The sequence below is a fragment of the Microcaecilia unicolor genome, chromosome 3 (genome assembly GCF_901765095.1).
Source record: "Microcaecilia unicolor chromosome 3, aMicUni1.1, whole genome shotgun sequence".
In the NCBI taxonomy this organism is placed as follows: Eukaryota; Metazoa; Chordata; class Amphibia; order Gymnophiona; family Siphonopidae; genus Microcaecilia; species Microcaecilia unicolor.
Genome location: NC_044033.1, coordinates 8,749,566 through 8,767,070, shown reverse-complemented (window position 1 = coordinate 8,767,070; position 17,505 = coordinate 8,749,566). Strand labels below are relative to the sequence as shown.

The following is a 17,505-nucleotide window of genomic DNA, read 5'->3' as shown; positions in this document are numbered from 1 at the left end:
TTTAACATAAAATGTGCACCACCTGCTGGTAAAACTAGAGAAATGCACTTCAGAATTAATTTGGGCAGGAAAATATCAAATACATTTTACAGGCTTAAAATACACTGTTTCTTCACAGTTTGCATGTGGTGTTTTCAGAATTTTTTTTCCACCTCTGTAAGTGATTGTTATATTAGAGACTGATGGAGGAAACGAAAGGGTTGGCACTGGTCGGTTCAGTGAGCTGGGGTACAATTCCTGCCTAGGACCTCTCAGTGCATTTGCTTATACGTTTCTTAGACTGTAATGCAAGGCGGAGAATTATTGTTGTCTGCTCAGTTTCTGCTCTGTTCTCTTGCAGCTTCTACCTGCTTCTGCCTTTGATGGTTTCGGCTGTCTCTTCTGACGCTGGAATTCCTTCAGTTGTACTCGACTCCTGGACTGATTTCTGGCTGTTCCGCTTCTTCTATAACATTGCTGGTTATGCAACCATAGTGATACCGGGATTCCTGCTCATCCAGTACTTCAGACGCAGAGACTACCTGGAAACAGGTAAGAATGAGGAGAGCAGGCAGGGTGTATATGGAAGGGATCGGGGGATGGATGAAGGGCGAGGCAGACTATGTAGACCCGATAAATGGGGAGTTATGGGGAGAAGCAGAATATGAAGACGTAATAAGAGAGTTTGTATACCTGAAGGATGAATGATAGTGTAATGGTATAAGCCAATTGTCAGAATTAAATATGTAGCAGAGTTATTGATTTTATCAATATAAAAATGCAACTTTTAAAAGATGTATTCAATAGAAATCAAACAAAATAAAACATGGAAAAGAAAATAAGATGATACCTTTTTTATTGGACATAATTTAATACATTTCTTGATTAGCTTTCGAAGGTTGCCCTTCTTCGTCAGATCGGAAATAAGCAAATGTGCTAGCTGACAGTGTATATAAGTGAAAACATTCAAGCATTACTATGACAGTCTGACAGGGTGGGAGGATGGGGGTGGGTAGGAGGTATGCATGGGGACATCAAAGCATATCATTGATATTCTAACAGGATAGGTGTGGATAGGTGAGGGGAGGGTGATCAACAGAGACATACAGCTTTATGGTTTATAATGGGCTAGGAACCCCAGATCCTTGTTAAGTCCTTTCTGTTGGGTGTTAAAATAGTCAATCATTCTGACTTCAAAGGTCTTACGTTCTTGTATGGTTTTAAAGTTACCTTTCAGGATTCTCACTGTGAAGTCACTGGTATAGTGTCCTGGTCCTGTAAAATGCTGACCAACAGGGGTGGGAGCCCTACTGGCACCAGTATTGTTCATGTGATGTCTATGTAAATTGAATCTTGTCTTAAGCATCTGGCCTGTTTCTCCAATATAGCATCCTTCGTTACATTTTTTACACTGAATGATATATACCACATTGGTATATATCCTCCCACCCCGTCAGACTGTCATAGTAATGCTTGAACGTTTTCACTTATATAAACTGTCAGCTAGCACATTTGCTTATTTCCGATCTGACGAAGAAGGGCAACCTTCGAAAGCTAATCAAGAAATGTATTAAGTTATGTCCAATAAAAAAGGTATCATCTTATTTTCTTTTCCATGTTTTATTTTGTTTGATTTCTATTGATAACCTTTAAGAGTGGACTAACACGGCTACCACACTCCTCTACAAAAGATGTATTGAAACTGCATTTCAATACCTTCTTTCCCTTTTTCCTTGGGAATTTCTGGTAGCAGGGCTAGTCAATTACAAACACTTAACAGAGACAAAAGCTGGCTGGGAGGGTCACCAAGACATCTCCGAAGGCCAGAGACCCAGGAGACAGAGGGTCTGGAGAGCCCATTGACAACGGAGAGAATTTAAACTGCAGCTTCTATTGTTCTTTTGAGTGTGTAAGATTTAATTATGTCTCTCTGCAAATAGTAAGTGAAAGATGTAGCTTTGGTGTGTACAGACATGATAAGGGTGGTAAGTACTCCCAGGGATGGGCAACAGAAGGGTATGAAAATGATATATGGGGATGTGATAAGATCGGGTGTACATTAGAGAGTTGCATGGGGACAGAAATCCAACCCCACTTGGAAGCAGTGCAAAGAAAAGCTACAAAAATGGTATGGGATTTGCGTTGCAAACCGTACGAGGAGAGACTTGCTGACCTGAACATGTATACTTTGGAGGAAAGGAGAAACAGGGGTGACGTAATACAGACGTTCAAATATTTGAAAGATATTAATCCGCAACTGAACCTGTTCCGGAGACAGGAAGGCTGTAGAACTAGAGGACATGAATTGAGGTTGAAGGGGGGCAGACTCAGGACTAATGTCAGGAAGGTAAAATTAGGTCTTACCTGATAATTTTCTTTCCTTTAGTCAAAGCAGATGAATCCAGGAACTGGTGTGTTGTATCCGCCTACCATCAGGTGGAGATAGAGAACACTGAAGAGATAGCAGTGACCCTGGACCCCAGCTCCCTATCACCTCAGTATAGGTCACATCCCCAAAGCAGAGGATAAGGATAAAGTATTGAAACAAGAACACTGCTCACAACTATGCAGCAACAGCCGAACACATAACTTAAACTTGTCAGAAAAATAACAATAAGTCCAGTAACTTTTTTTCGTTCTTCTGTTTCATTTTATCTTAATTCTGTTTCATTTTATCTTAATCTCAGAAATTAGATCCCCTATCCGAAGAAAGAAATGCGCGGCTAGAACAATACAGGGTAGGGATCCTGGATTCATCTGCTGCGACTAAAGGAAAGAAAATTCTCAGGTAAGACCTAATTTTACCTTCCTTAGCCTCAGCAGCAGATGAATCCAGGAACTGGTGGGATGTATCAAAGCAATCCCCTAAATAGGGTGGGAAGCCGCCACCCCCCGAGTGAGCACTGTCGCCCCTAAAAGCGCATCCTTCTGCGCTGCCACATCAGTTCAGAAACTCGACGTGCCGAGGTAATGGCCACCAAAAACACTGTCTTCAGAGTGACATCTTCATCAGAGGCCAAACACAAGGTTTCAAACGGCGGACCCTGTAAAGCGCTGAGCACAAGATTCAACTTCCAGGCAGAACACGGACGTCGTATCGGGGGTCTAAGGTGAAGAGCTCCTTTCAAAAACTGAGTCACATCAGAGTGAGCCGCCAGAGAATAGCCAGACACCCGACCTCGGAAACAGGCAAGGGCTGCGACTTGAACCCGAAGGGAATTATAAGCCAAACCCTTCTGCAACCCTTCTTGCAGAAAAACCAAAACCTGAGAAATAGAAGTCTTAAGGGGAGACCAACCCCGCTCTGCACACCATGCGCCAAACGTGCGCCACACTCTGGCATAAGCTGTAGTAGTGGAACGCTTCCGGGCTCGAAGTAAAGTAGTAATGACTGAGTCAGCATAACCCTTCTTCCTCAATCTTGACCTCTCAAGAGCCAAGCTGTAAGACCAAAGTGGGAGACGTCCTCCATCTGAACTGGGCCCTGATGGAGAAGTCCGGGAAGAACTGGCAGCCTGAGCGGAGGTTCCAGCAGAAGACGAACTAGGTCCGCATACCACGCACAATGCCAATCTGGAGCTACCAAAACCACCGTACCGAGATGAAGTCTGATCTGACGTAGAATACACCCGATTAGGGGCCACAGCGGGAAGACGGGCTTCCGGCCAGGGCTATAACAGAGTGTCTATTCCTGCAGAGTTGACCTCTTTTCTGCTGAAGAACCTGGGGACTTTGGCATTGTATTTGGTTGCCATCAGATCCATTACAAGTGAGCCCCACTTCTGGCAGATCAGAAGAAATGCTTTTGTCGCCAGTTCCAACTCCGCTGCATCTAAAATACGATGGCTGAGAAAATCTGCTTGAACATTGTCCTGGCCTGCAATGTGAGCCGCTGACAGACAGAGAAGATGAGACTGCCCAAATCAGCAGGGCGAATGCCTCCGAGGCAAGAGCCCCACTCTTAGTGCCTCGTTGCCGGTTGATGTAAGCTACCGCCGACGTGTTGTCTGAGAGAATTCGAACTGCCTAATCCTCCAGGACATCCTGAAAGGATAGAAGGGCTAGTAACACAGCTTTCAACGCTAGTCTGTTGATCGGCCACTTCGCTTCCGTTGCCAACCAACGCCCCTGCGCCACCCGGTGGAGACAATGAGCTCCCCAACCCGAGAGACTGGCATCCATTACTACCTGGACCCACTGCGGGGACGCCAAAGGCATTCCCTTCCGAAGATTGGGAGCATGCGACCACCAAGTCATGCTGTCCCTCGCCAAGGGAAGCCAAGGTAGACGATGTTGGTAATCGTGAGAGACTGGAGACCATCGAAGTAACAGGGCACGCTGGAGAGGTCGCATGTGAGTCCTCGCCCACGGAACCACCTCCAGGATGGATGTCATCGACCCCAAAACTTGGACATAATCCCAAGCCTGAGGAGAGGGAGTCCGTAACAGCGAATCTGAGAACAAAGTTTGAGTCTCCTGGCTTCTGGTAAGAAGACACATCCTTGAGCTGTGTCGAAAACTACTCCCAGATACTCCAAGGACTGGGAGGGAACCAAATGACTCTTGGTACATTGATTACCCAACCCAGGGACTGCAGGAACTGCAAAACTCGAGAGGTGGCTAACCGACTCATTTTCCGAGTCTTCCTGGATCAACCAATCGTTCAGATAAGGGTGGACTTTGATCCGCTGTTTTTGAAGAAAGGCCGTGGCGACTACCATGACCTTGGAAAAGGTTCGAGGAGCCGTAGCCAGGCCAAAGGGTAGCGCGCAAAACTGAAAATGATGGCCTAACACGACAAACCAAAGAAACTTCTGATGAGGAGGCCAAATGGGGGTATGCAAGTATGCCTCTTTCAAATCCAGAGCCGTGAGGAACTCTCCCGGCTGGACAGACACAATCACCGACCAAACGGTCTCCATGCAAAAACGGCAAACTCGAAGACGCTCGTTCACATATCTGAGGTCAAGAATAGGCCTGAAGCAACCCCCTTTTCGAGGAACCACAAAGTAGATGGAATAACGACCGGTGCGAACCTCTGTTTGCAGGACAGGGACCACTGCTCCAAGGTCTAGCAATGCCTGCAAAGTGGCTTCTACTGCCGCTCTTCTGGCTTGTGTGGCACATCGAGATTCCAAAAAGAAGTCTGCGACGGGCAAGGCAAATTCTAATCTGTAGCCTTCTCTGATAAGATCCAAGACCCACTGGTCTGTAGTAATCTTGGTCCACTCTTCGTATAATAGGGTTAACCGACCTCCTATAGAAAGAACCGAAGAGAGGACCTGCGCCCCATCGTTGTGTAGGTCGACCTTGAGCTTGAGGCCTGGTAGCTGCTGCCGACAATCGCTTGTCATTCCAAAAGGAAGACCGCTGCTGGAATCTAGAGCGCTGAAAGGCCGAACCACGACCAGGGCGATAGCGGCGGGAGTCACGGAAATGAGGTTTAGAAGAGGCCGACCTCGCATTAGCCTTGGGCTTATCTTCCGGTAGCCGCTGGAACTTCGAATCTCTCAGGTCTTTCACAATTTTTTCAAGATCCTCACCGAAAAGAAGCTTCCGCCTAAAGGGAAGTCTGGTAAGGCACTGTTTAGAAGCCATATCTGCCGACCAGTGGCGGAGCCACAGGAGACAGCGAGCCGAAACCGCAAAAGCCATCTGTTTAGTAGACGCTCTGACCAGGTCATAAAGGGTGTCTGCCAAAATACGCAAGAGCCGACTCCATAGGAGCACCAGCAAGCGGGGGAGAAGCAGGATCTGGAACCTGTTCTATACCCTGCTGGATCTAAGAAAGGCATGCCCTGGCAGCATAAGAGCTGCAAATAGAGGCCTGTAAGGCCAAGGCCACCACCTCAAAGGAACGTTTAAGGGAAGCTTCCAGACGTCTATCTTGAACATCTTTAAGCACAACTCCACCTTCCACCGGAAGAGTGGTTTTCTTGGTGACTGCAGTAACCAAAGCGCCCACTTTGGGTAAGGAAAAGGAGTCTAAAGTAGGAGTAGACACCGGATAAAGTCGGGCCATAGCCCTAGCCACTTTGAATGCACTCTCAGGGTCAGATCACTGAGCGGAAATCAGTTCTTGAATGGAATCATGCAGAGGAAAAGCTTTAGAAGGTCTCCGAGTACTTGCCATTTTGAAATTAACTGAGGTTGACGCCTGAACCTCTGGATCTGCAATATTCACGGCTTCCAGGGCCTGTGAGATCAGGGCAGGTAGCTCACCACGATGAAAAATCGTTACAGCCGTCGGGCCATCCTGTTCAGCAGGAAGAAAATCAGTCTCTTCCAAGTCCTCCAGCCTAGAAGGACGGCCAGGCTCACCAGAGCCCCCCCAAAATGGAAGGAGGAGGGGAATGGGGTCCCAAGGACCCTTCCTCAGCTAAAGAGGTTAACCTCCTATGCTTAGCCATAGGATCCTCAAGATGTAAGAGAGAGCCAAAATCTCTCTGAGAAGGAGAAGCCTCTCTGCCTTCTAGTAAAGGCTCTTGAGAAGGGGGGGGGGGGCACCGGGAAACCTTTCTTAATTAAATAAGCCTGATGCATTAAAAGAATAAACTCCGAAGAAAAATCTGAACCCGAGGAGGCAGCAGGAGAAACTTGAGAAAGCACTTCAGAAAGTGCAACTGAGGTGCAAGGGGCCGAGGCAGCCGAACTGGAGAGGCAGGAAGGATCAACAGCAGAAAATGGTGCTGGCTCCACAACCGCCTCTGACACGGGAAAAGCACTGCACGCCGCCGAGACAGACGCGCGGGAAGAATCCCCCACAGACACCAAGGTCCCCTCCGAGTCAGCGACAACCTCGGCACACCTGGCTAAGCAAGCGCCCGCTGCGGAACGGCGAGAGCCATAGCGGGAACACCGTTTAAGAGCTTCTGCCGCCTTTTCTAATTCTGCTATATCTTTTTTGAGATGCAGTAACCAGTATTCGAGGTACGGTCACACCACGGAGCAATGCAAAGGTAATATAACGTCCTCATTGTTGTTTTCCATTCCTTTCCTAATAATACTAAAAATTCTATTTGCTTTCTTAGCTGCTGCTGCACAATGAACAGAGGGTTTCAACATATCATCAATGATGACACCTAGATCCCTTTCCTGGTTGGTGACTCCTAATGTGGAACCTTGCACCACGTAACTATAGTTCAGGTTCCTCTTTCCCACATGTATCACCTTGCACAGCAGGATAGAAATCACAGCGAAGGAAAACCTACGTTTCTCTAAACATTGCCTTTCAATGGCCAAAACCGTAAGGCAAAAGGGATCCAGATCTTTCATCTCTACTGGCCTTTATTAGAGCAGACCCTGACCCTTGGATAGTGGAAGTGGATCCTCCACCAGCAAATGCCTGAGATCTGAATACTATGATCGGCGAGGCCAATCCAGCACCACCAGCAAGACCAGATGAGGATGACGCACAATCCTGCGCAACAAGCGGCCAATGAGAGGTCATGGAAGGAAGACAGAGAGGCTTCACTACCGGCCAAGGCTGTACCAGGGCATCTATCCCTTTAGAGGCCGGGTCCTTCCAGTGACTGAAGAAGTTCTCCACCTTCACATTGGCTCAGGACACCATCAAGTCAAACTAGGTAGGTACTTGTAACCTGGGTTGGCCACTGTTGGAAACAGAATGCTGGGATTGATGGATCTTCAGTCTGTCCCAATATGGCAACACTTAGGTACTTACATACTTATGCTCCAGGAAGTCTTCTGCGTCCCTGGCTTATGTCAGGGTCTGGCATGTGTATGAAACCTTGTGCAGGGAATGATCCCTTTCTCCTTGGCGGGCTCAGGTTCTCGATTATTTTAGGTGTTCTCCAGTAGGGTCTGGAACAGGGGCTGGTATTGAGCTCACTGAGGGTCCAGGTAGCTGCCTTGTCTAGCTTTCGGGGGAAGGTGAAAAGCATCTTTCTGGCCTTGTATAGAAAGGTGGCTTGGTTTCTGAAGGAGGTGACACATCTGCATCCCCCCTTGCTCCTTCCTTTCCTTCTTGAGATCTCAATTTAGTCCTCCGGTTGTTGTTTGAGGCCCTGTTTGAGCCTCTGCACTTGCCTTCCATCAAGGATCTTACCCTCAAGACAGTGTTTTTGGTGGCTATCACCTCTTCTAGGAGGGTCTCGGAATCGCAGGCCCTGTGGTGTTGGGATTCTTATCTCTCCTGTTCAGAGGATTCTGTGTCCCTGTGCACGATTCCGTCCTTTCTTCCAAAGGTGGTGTCTCCATTCCATGTCAATCAGGAGGTTTGTTTGCCCTCCTTCGTTGCACAGGGATTGTTGCTGGAGGATCGGAGACTTCACAAGCTGAACGTCGCTCAGCTACCTCAAGGAGACTAATGAGTTTCGTCTCTCAGGCCGCCTCTTTGTGCTTTTCCATGGCCCTCAGATGGGCCAAGTGGCCTGTAAGGCCTCCATTGTGAGGTGGATTAAGTCGGCTATTGAGGCTACTTACATCGGCAGAGATCGTCCAGTGCCTCAGAGGCTTAAGGGTCTACTCTACTAGGGCTCAGGCCGCTTCCTGGGCAGAGGCCCAGGCAGTGTCCCCTGAGAAGATCTGTTGGGCAGCGACTTGGTGCTCGTTACATTCCTTGTTAACACTACAGATGTACTGATCAGAGGCCGTTCAGACTTTGGCAGAGCCGTCATTGGTGGGGGGGGGGGGGGGGGGTGCTTGTCCAATTATAATTCTGATTAGCAGCATACAGCGTGGGGTTCCCCTGATATGGCTATATTCTGGTATATGCAGGGTGGTGAGTGCCATTTTGTGGTGTTTTGCTCGTGTGCTGTTTATTGCAGCTGGGTGTGTTAAACCTTCTTCTGCTTGGACAGGTGCATAAGCTGTGGTGTTCCAGGGATCACCACAGCTTATACAGTGATGTCACTTGTAGAATTCAGTTTTCTCTACCTCCATCTGCTGGTAGGAGGGGATAAAAACCATTCGTGCAGAACAGTGTCGCTGGCTAAAGAAAAGATAAATGATCAAGTAAGACATAATTTCTGCTTATGTGTAGGCATAGCTGCAAAATGTGTACCAGATAAGATCTGCTAAATACAATTGAATAGGGTGTGGAGATATGAAATCGTAAGATAATAACTACTAAAAGATATCCCCACTGAATGAAAAAAAACCCACACGTATCCAGTAGTGTGGCAGCTGTGAGTGTAATGATAGTAACATAGTAGAACGCGGCAGAAAACGACCTGCACGGTCCATCCAGTCTGCCCAACAAGATAAACTCATATGTGTATACCTTACCTTGAATTTGTACCTGTCTTTTTCAGGGCACAGACCGTATAAGTCTGCCCTCCACTATCCTCGCCTCCCAACCACCAACCTCTCTTCCCCCACCTGCTCCGCCACCCAATTTTGGCTAAGCTTCTGAGGATCCATTCCTTCGGCACAGGATTCCTTTATGCATATCCCATGCATAAAGGCCTCACAGAGCTCCTCGATCATACACATCTAACAGAGCTGAAACGGGTCTTAAAAAAGATCCTCTGTTCATCATTGGACAAAAACCTAAAGTGTATTGCGGTAACAGTAACGTTCTTCGTACACTGGTCTAAACAAATCGTGAAAACATACCACAGCAACAGCACTGTGAATATGTGCATGAAGTTTGAATGAAATTCTTAGCTTTCAAACAAACAGCACTAAAGGTGCTCCACGGTGCGCTGTCATTCTTTCGCGCTCTTGCCCCAAGCCTCACTCACTCGCCCCAAGCCAACGGTGGCCAGTGTTTCGTTTTAGCTGCATCAGGGTCTTGGCGGCGGAACTGCTTTGGTAACAGAGACGGAACGAAGATACCAGGTAGGCTTTTTTTCCTAAAAAAAATCATCATTACACTCACAGCTGCCACACTACCGGATACGTGGGGTTTTTTTTTCATTCAGTGGGGATATCTTTTACTAGCTAAGATCTGCACATATTTACAAAATAGTGCGATTGGTACAGTTGCCCCATAAAGTACAGTTTAAAATGCCGTTACTCACCCTGGGCCCAGAATATTTGTAGGATATTGTCTGAATATCTTCTGGGAAGAACCTTGAGGTCACAAAGCTGGAGAGTTTTGATAGTGTCCATGAGGCTCATTGGGAAACAGTAAAGCAAAATGCCTTTTCGATAGCAGCACCATTAGGTTGAAGTAGGCTACTTGAGGATCTGTGTTGATTTGTGGGAGTTTTGGAGAGGACTAAACAAAGACCTGGCTTTTTTGGGCAGGCATTTCAGGAGAATCAGCTTGGGATTAAGGTGGTTATTATTTGAAGGTTGAAATAGGCTACTTGAGGATCTGTGTTGATTAGTGGGAGTTTTGGAGAGGACTAAAGACCTGGCCTTTTTGGGCAGGCATTTCAGGAGAATAAGCTTGGGAAGGGGGTAGATTAAGGTGGTTATTATTTGAAGGTTGACGTAGGCTACTTGAGGAGCTGTGTTGATTTGTGGGAGTTTTGGAGAGGACTAAAGACCTGGGTTTTTTGGGCAGGCATTTCAGGAGAATCAGCTTGGGAAGGGGGTGGATTAAGGTGGTTATTATTTGAAGATGTATTGTGGGGATTATTGTTTTTTTTGTTGTTGTTGATGTGTGTTGCACACTGCTTCAGGTCTTCAGATAGTACTGGTTTATAAATATAAGCAAATGAACACAAAGTATTCAGAGAAGGATAAGAGTAGGTTGTAGGAAGATAGTAAAGCAAGGAGTATATTCTCTAAAACAGGAAAAATCAGTGTGTGTGTTTCAAGAGATGGTTGAGAGCAGGGTGTGAGGTAAGACAAGGCAAGGTTTGTATACAGAGATGGGCGAGAGCCAGGTGTAAGGGTAGGGAAGGTAAGAAATAAATACATAGAGGCAGATGAGAGCAGGGTAGGGGAGGCATGATGAGGCAAGGTGAAAGCAGAGTGTGGGGGCATGAAATGGCTGCGTCTATATACATAGAGATGGGTAGAAGCAGAGTGTAGGGGTAAGAAATGTACTATAAGTGTCAAATGAGGACAGGGAATGGGGGAGTCCTGATAAGACAAAGCACATATATGCAGAGGTGAGAGTAAATGGCGAAGTGTATAGACTCAGAAAAGGACAAGTACAGGGTGTGGGGGGGTTTGATCTGGCAGGGGGAAACGTTTGATGATAGCCTCTTATCAGAGAAAAGAACAAAAGTTCGAGAAACAGGTTCTAGATCAACAATGTCACACAAATTATTCCTCAGGAAAGGATATTAGAAATGGAACCTACCAGATCATAATACCAGACTTTGGATGCTCCACCGTCTTGTCTCCTTCTGTAAGATCTGTTGTGAGCTCCTCACTTTGTGTTCATGGGGGCGTTAATTCTTTGTGGAGTGAGGAGTGTGGTCTTCTTCTCCAGTCCCTACGTAGTCACCTCTCTGTTTACCCCACTTTTTGTTTAAACTGTTTTATTGACGATTATCACAATACAGATTAACTTAGAATATTCATATAGCATTGCTTGATATACAAAACAGCATTCTTACAACTTATTCAACATCGCCAAACACTTTTCTTCCCCATTTTTCTCCCCCCTCCCCTCTTAACAATTCCTTGTCAAGTGCTAATATTAGATGTTAAATGACTTTTGTTCCTAATATCATACACTTTAAATACCTCGTTAGGTGAAATAGTGCTTTTCACAAAATATCAGAAAACTAAACATCAAAGCTCTAGAGCACTGCCAAGCTTTAGCCATATACATCTCACTCAACCCCTCCAACCCCCCACCCAATACCTCCCCCCCTTGCAAGCAGGATTCCCCTCTAAACTAAATTTACCACTCCAGGCTACCCATACTCTCCATTATTCCACTATTTATCAGGCGTTAACAAGTAGACTACGTCCCCTTGGACTGAGAGTTTGCAGGTATGGTGTCCAGATCTGTAGAAAGCGTACTCTGCGCTTAGGCGATTGTTTTGAGTCCCTAGCCTCCCAAGAGGCCAGGAGATGCACCTGATTGCGCCAATGCCAATAAGCTGGCCCTTCCGATGAGACCCAGTATTGCATAATGCATTTCCGAGCTACCAAGCTCAGCTTCCTACATAACATTATAGCAGGGGCACCTAATGGAGCAAACGCTCTTGGTTGATCCAACAGAAACTGCCTCTCCGTTCCTTGAATTCTATTCCCCAATCGAATCAAAAACCCTCTTACCCTCTGCCAGAACATGCGCACCTTGGGGCATTGCCATAAGGCATGATATAATGAGCTGGGACCCCCTCCGCATTTAGAACCCCCCGAATTGTCCGGCCCCAACATATGAGCCAGTTGTGCTTTAGACATATACCCCCGAAGGACCACTCTATAACCACACTCCCTCAGCCTCTCGTCTGTTACCAATGCCCGGATGCCCTTCAAGGTAGCTGACACATTGTTTACCCCACTTTTAAGCATTGTAGTTCATATTGAGCAGCCATGATGACTTATCACAAAATTGTAAGAGGTCCTGGCTCCTCATGACCCAAATGGACCGGTGATAGTCTAGTTTTTTGTTGTCTCCCAACTAATGGCTCCATATCTGTCTCTCTCCAGGCCATGGGATCTGCTTCCCCTTGGTGAAATCCTGTGTATTCGGCAGTGAATTAAAGTCTCTGCACTCTGAAGATGCCTCATCAAGTGCTCGAAATGAGGCAACGGACCCTTCCACAGCCAGGCAGGTCCTCAGGCTTCTCTTCTGCGCTGCTGGCTTACAGGTACATAAGTACATAAGCACTGCCACGCTGGGAAAAGACCAAAAGTCCATCAAGCCCAGCACTCTGTCTCTGACAGCGGCCAATCCAGGCCCCAAGAACCTGGCAAAAACCCCAAATTTAATAACGATCAATGGACTTTTCCTTCAGGAATCTGTCCAGACCCCCTTTAAACTCAGCAGGGCCAGCTGCCCTCACTACCTTCTCCGGCAATGAGTTCCAGAGTCTAACCACACGCTGAGTAAAGAAAAACTTTCTCCAATTTGTTTTAAACCTACCACATTCTAATTTCATCTTGTGTTCCCTAGTTCTATTATTGTTAGAATCAAAAGTGGGGGCTGAGAGCTGGAAAGGTTCATGGGGGATGAGGAGGAGCTGGAGTCTTGGGGGTGCGGGAATATTTTGAGGCATTATGTGCGTGGAGACCATGGGGAGCTACCGTGGGACCTTTTGAGAGAGAGTGAGCTGTCCTTAGTTGCAGTATGGGATGCGGTTGGGGTGAAGGTCTGGAGTTCAAGGAGACCATAATAGCTCTGCTTTTTATGCCCTGATTGTGGACTGATTATTAACTGTTGCTCCTCCCTTTTGCCTGGTAGGTCTCGTACCTGACGTGGGGCGTCCTTCAGGAGCGAGTGATGACAAGGACGTACGGTGCCACGGACTCCAGCCCTGGTGAGAAGTTCAAGGACTCCCAGTTCCTGGTGTTCATGAACCGCATCTTGGCCTTCACAGTGGCAGGACTGTACTGTGCAGTGAGCAAGCAACCGCGTCATGGCGCCCCCATGTACAAGTATTCCTTTGCCTCCCTCTCCAACATCCTCAGTAGCTGGTGCCAATATGAGGCCCTCAAATTCATCAGCTTCCCCACACAGGTGCTGGCCAAGGCCTCCAAAGTCATCCCGGTCATGCTTATGGGGAAGCTGGTGTCGAGCAAGTCCTACGAGTACTGGGAGTACCTTACCGCGGTGCTCATCTCCATAGGTGTCAGCATGTTCTTACTGTCAAACAGCACTGGCAAGCACCCCTCCACCGTCACCACCTTCTCTGGCCTGGTCATCCTGGCTGGTTACATCGTCTTCGACAGCTTCACCTCCAACTGGCAGGACTCGCTCTTCAAGTACAAGATGTCCTCAGTGCAGATGATGTTTGGGGTGAACCTGTTCTCCTGTCTCTTCACCATGGGCTCGCTGCTGGAGCAGGGCGCGCTGTTCGAGTCCGTTCGCTTCATGGCCCGTCACCCGGAGTTTGCGGTCCACGCCGCCCTGCTCTCCGTCTGCTCCGCCTTCGGCCAGCTCTTCATCTTTTACACAATCAACAGGTTTGGCGCAGCCGTGTTCACCATCATCATGACTCTGCGGCAAGCTTTCGCCATTCTCCTCTCCTGCCTCATCTACGGCCACGCCGTCAGTCTGGTGGGTGGACTGGGCGTGGCCGTGGTCTTTCTGGCGCTCTTCCTGCGTGTCTACGCTCGCAGTCGGATGAAGAAGCGCAGCAGGAAGGCAGTGCTCAGTGAGGCACCGGTGCAGAAAGTATAACGTGGGCCCCTCCCCCCCCCCAAGTTCTTTTATATGGACACAATTGGGTGAAAAGAGAATATTTTTTAGTAAAAATCTTTTTAGTAAAATCAGGGGGAAGAGGACACATGGATGTGAAACTTTTGCTGCATCATGTTTCCCTCTGCCTTAATGGTCCATAAAGGATGGCGCTGTAGGGCCACCTAGAAGATCTGGCCCTGTCGTAGGCCTTAATACCCCCCCGCAGAAAAGCACCTGTCAGTGTATGAAATGCAGCCCCCACCTTTACATCCTGTCAGTCATTTTCAAGGCCTTTGTACTTAAAAAAGATGAATTTAAACATTATAAAATGTTGTGTAGGCTTGATGGAGCACTGACGGGGCAGTGCGTGGCTCAAGAAGGCCCAGCCTCTTCCCCAAAGAAAGTGCTACGGGGAGGAAGTCAAAGTACCTGCAGTTCCACCTCCCTCCAGTAGGAGGTGTTGTAGGGAATAGTACAGGAACTCTGGATATGGGAAAGATGTTGGCTCCTGCAGTTCCAGCCACCTCCAGCAGGGGGGGGGGGGTGCAGGGATGCTGACTGAAAGTGCTCTGTTATCGTCTACTCCTGGTTGTTCACGTCCATCGTCCCCAGTGCTGTTTCCTGGGAGATTTTGATGAATTAGGAAAGCAGAGATCAGGATGTGACTGTTACACGATTCAGGTGAACCTCCACTTTCTCCTCCTTATTTATGAAGCTGGCAGATGTGCCGGAACTGAAGTGTCGTCTTATACAGCTCCGGCACAGTCTGGATATGCTTGGTTGAGTTACTGAACAGAGAAATAAGGTTGCCGTCCCCCCCACCCCCTCCCCAAATGCCTCTCTGTGCAGCAGGCACCTGCCATACTTCACCATAGCATGCTTGACTGTACGGACAGGGAGCGTCAAGACGCTTCGCTTCTTCCAGCCCAGGCATTTGCACTCTTTCTGAGAAATTGATTTGATGGTTATTTTATTTGTCTAATTAAAGGGATGGTGCAGGCATGTACAGTGGTTCTGTTTCTTCAGGAGGAAGTGGAGGAATTGTGTTCCACTGGGGTTGGTGCTGACTGGAGCAGACCACAGAATCACCAATTTATTTATTTATTTTCTTTGTGGGGGGGGGGGGGGGGGGGGAGTTACAGTATTGCATTGAGTGGGTCGGGTAGGGAAGACTTTCCGTAGTGTCAGTGGGGGGTGTATGGTATTCCATGGGGGTTTGGGGAAAGGGAAACGCAGATTTTCTGCAGCGTTGCTGGGGAACACAGTTTATTATCAGGATGTAAGGCAGGGACGTGGGCTTTATACAGAGTTACTGCTACTACTACTATTTAGCATTTCTATAGCGCTACAAAGCGTACGCAGCGCTGCACAAACATAGAAGAAAGACAGTACCTGCTCAAAGAGCTTACAATCTAGTAGACAAAAAAATAAAGCAAACAAATCAATTAATATGTAGAGGAAAGAGGAGAGAAGGGTAGGTGGAGGTAAGTGGTTACAAGTCAAAAGCAATGTTAAAGAGGTGGGCTTTCAGTCTAGATTTAAAGGTGGCCAAGGATGGGGCAAGACGTAGGGGCTCAGGAAGTTTATTCCAGGCGTAGGGTGCAGCGAGACAGAAGGCGCCAAGTCTGGAGTTGGCAGTAGTGGAGAAGGGAACAGATAAGAAGGATTTATCCATGGAGCGGAGTGCACGGGAAGGGGTGTAGGGAAGGACGAGTGTGGAGAGATACTGGGGAGCAGCAGAGTGAGTACATTTATAGGTTAGTAGAAGAAGTTTGAACAGGGACGGTGTGGCAGAGACACTCAGGCCTCCTACAGTGTCACTAGGGTGATAGTATTGCATGGGGGAGCGTGGGGCAGGACACTTATCTGTTCTGCAGACTCCCTGCTAACGCTTTGGATAGATTACAGCAGAGATTGATTTCTTTAGTCTTAGTATTTTTATTGATTTTCAATACAAATGCAATCAAAAAAGCAACAACTAGGCAATAGCGAACAAATGTACAAAATTAGTGAAAAGAAAGAAAGGCCGGGGGGGTGGGGGGGGAATAAGGAGGATACATAGTAAAGGTACATTTCAATCAAAGGTCACATATAAGCAAAGAACAACAGTTAATGATATATAGCACAACATGCCACGCTAAGAATCTTTAAAGTAAGATAAAAGTGGAGACCATTTCTCCTCATTCAGAGCAAATTTGAGTGATTTTTTTAGCCAGATATGTTTCATATTTATACTAGCCGTTAAGCCCGTTAAAACGGGCAAGATTTGTAATTCTCACCTCCATGTCCAGCAAACCTCCTCTCTCCCCTGCCCTCCCCCTATCCATGTCCAGCAACCCTGCTCTCTCCCCTGCCCTCCCTTCTATGTCCAGCAGCCCTCCTGTATCCCCTGCCCTCCCCCCGTCCACCAACCATCCTCGTTCCCCTGCCCTCCCCCATATCCAGCAACCCTCCTCTTTCCCTTGGCTCCCCCCCCCCCCCCCCCCCCCGTCCGCCAACCCTGCTCTCTCCCATGCCCTCCCCCCATGTCCAGCAACCCTCCTCTCTCTCCCCTGCCCTTCTCTCCCCTCCATCGATCCATGTCCAGCAACCCTGCTCTCTCCCCTGCCCTCCCCCCCCCCATGTCCAGCAGCCCTCCTATCTCCCCTGGCCTCACCCCGTCCACCGACCCTCCTCTCTCCCCTGCCCTCCTCCCATATCCAACAACCCTCCTCTTTCCCTTGGCCTCCCCCCCCCCACCCTGTTCTCTTCCCTGCCCTCCCCCCCATGTCCAGCAACCCTCCTCTCTGCCTTGCTCTCTCCCCATGTCCAGCAACCCTCCTTTCTCCCCCCTGCCCTCCCCCCATGTCCAGCTACCCTCCTCGCCACCGCTCCCTCCCCCCTCCGTGCCGGGCCCTCTGCACTGACATGAGAGCGCTTCTCACCTGCATGTGAAAGCGCTGCAAGCAGCAACAGATCGCTCTCCTGCAGCGCTTCCAGACATCTGTTTGCTTCCGAGTAAAGAACCGGAGCAGAGTGGCTCAGTTCAAGACCCTCCTCCAGTGATCCTGCCCAGCGTCTGGTAAGCTTTAAGCTGCAAACAAACCCAGTGGGAATGACCAGGTGGATAAGCCGGGTGATCCAAAGCTAATGTTCTTTATTTGTCAAGGGAAGAAATGGTTGAAACTAGAAAGATCTAAAAAAAAAAATATATGCATGAGAACAGACTCCACGTGAGCCATGTTTTGGCATGAATGCCTTGGTCAGGGATCCACAAACAATATGAAGTTTCCTTGTAATTTGTAACAGAAAACCAAGAAAAA

The 17,505-nt window shown here is 48.0% G+C and overlaps 1 protein-coding gene across 2 annotated transcripts; it reads left to right on the top strand.

Annotated features, from left to right (window-relative positions):
• Window positions 1-340: 340 nt before the first annotated feature.
• Window positions 341-15,198, top strand: SLC35B2 (solute carrier family 35 member B2). 2 transcript variants are annotated; one of them, XM_030195754.1, is made up of 3 exons: window positions 341-531; window positions 12,511-12,671; window positions 13,265-15,198. In XM_030195754.1, the coding sequence occupies exons 1-3, from the start codon at window positions 363-365 to the stop codon at window positions 14,201-14,203; spliced, it is 1,269 nt and encodes a 422-aa protein (XP_030051614.1). In that variant the 5' UTR covers window positions 341-362; the 3' UTR covers window positions 14,204-15,198. The 2 variants fall into 2 exon arrangements, with proteins under 2 accessions (XP_030051614.1, XP_030051615.1); XM_030195755.1 differs by lacking the exon at window positions 341-531 and having other exon boundaries at window positions 12,560-12,631.
• The last annotated feature ends 2,307 nt before the right edge of the window (window positions 15,199-17,505 follow it).